At 38.9% G+C, this 1056-nt stretch overlaps 1 protein-coding gene across 1 annotated transcript; it reads right to left on the bottom strand.

The window, feature by feature from the left end:
• Nucleotides 1-5: 5 nt before the first annotated feature.
• On the bottom strand, nucleotides 6-927 carry LOC111387385 (7-deoxyloganetin glucosyltransferase-like; the record flags this gene model as incomplete). Its single annotated transcript, XM_023011941.1, has 2 exons — nucleotides 6-250; nucleotides 329-927. Coding segments are annotated over 2 exons (844 nt in total), but the record flags the coding sequence as incomplete, so codon positions are not given.
• Nucleotides 928-1056: the final 129 nt, after the last annotated feature.

Consider the following 1056-nt stretch of genomic DNA (forward strand, 5'->3'; position numbering starts at 1 on the left):
ATAGTGTAAACACGATTGTATTTGGCTCGAATTGCTTCGAGAACTTCTTCTTCCAATTCATCAAATGTATTGAAAATGATGGCCTTAGCCCTTGATGCATTTTCGTGCTGCACAATGTTGTAGTTTAACATGATATCATTTGGATCAGTAGTTCGAATAAAAGATGGAATGTCCTTAAGTCGAATGCCTTTCATCCCCGGTATCCAATCAATCTCTGTCTCTAAATATCCATTTGTAAAGCAACTTTCATCTGTCCAAATCAAATCTTATAAACGTTTCGAATATCGTTGAAAAACACTTTCGTAAATAATTTAGACATAAATCATACCTTTAAGAGGGACATATCCTCTAGCAACAAGTTCACCATAGTGAAGGTACCCCATAAAGCCACAAGCACTTGTAGTGTAAAACACGACTTCAGGAATATTGAGTTGTTCAGAAGCATCCAAACTAAAACTCATGACCCCATCAGAGACTATGCAACTAACATTCGGACAATCCGATGATTCATTAAGGTTCTTGACGAGTTCCAAAAAAGGGGCCAAACAATTTTTCGAAATCGACTCACAAAGTGCAGGGATATCTTGTGTAGCATCGCTGTTGGAAGGTGGCAGGCCATCTCGGATGGTTTTGAACTGGAAATCTTCGAGCCCCTTAACAGCGTCGGGGCCTCGGGCCCGAACAAGGCGATTGTGATTGAACTCTGTGTTGACGATGGTGATGAAGAATCCCTTGTAGTGAAGAAGTTTAGCCAATTTTAGCACTGGGGCTATGTGGCCTTGTGCAGGGAATGGGATTACTACAGCATGTGGCTTCATGGCAACAAATGAACTCTCTTTTGATTTCTCACTTGATCTAGAAACACGGTTTGATTTTATAGTGGGAGAAAGGAAAAAACGCAAGTGAGAATTAGGTGAGGTAGCTAGACTTTTTGCAGAGTGAATTTATGAAAGCATTTGAGCCTAATATCAGAATTAAAAAATAAAAAATTTTAAAAATTTGAAATTTCCGAAATGGAATATGATGTTTGTCCAAACTCCAAGACAGAGAAAAGAC

This window comes from Olea europaea, unplaced genomic scaffold (assembly GCF_002742605.1).
Source record: "Olea europaea var. sylvestris unplaced genomic scaffold, O_europaea_v1 scaffold40110, whole genome shotgun sequence".
NCBI classification, from domain to species: domain Eukaryota; kingdom Viridiplantae; phylum Streptophyta; class Magnoliopsida; order Lamiales; family Oleaceae; genus Olea; species Olea europaea.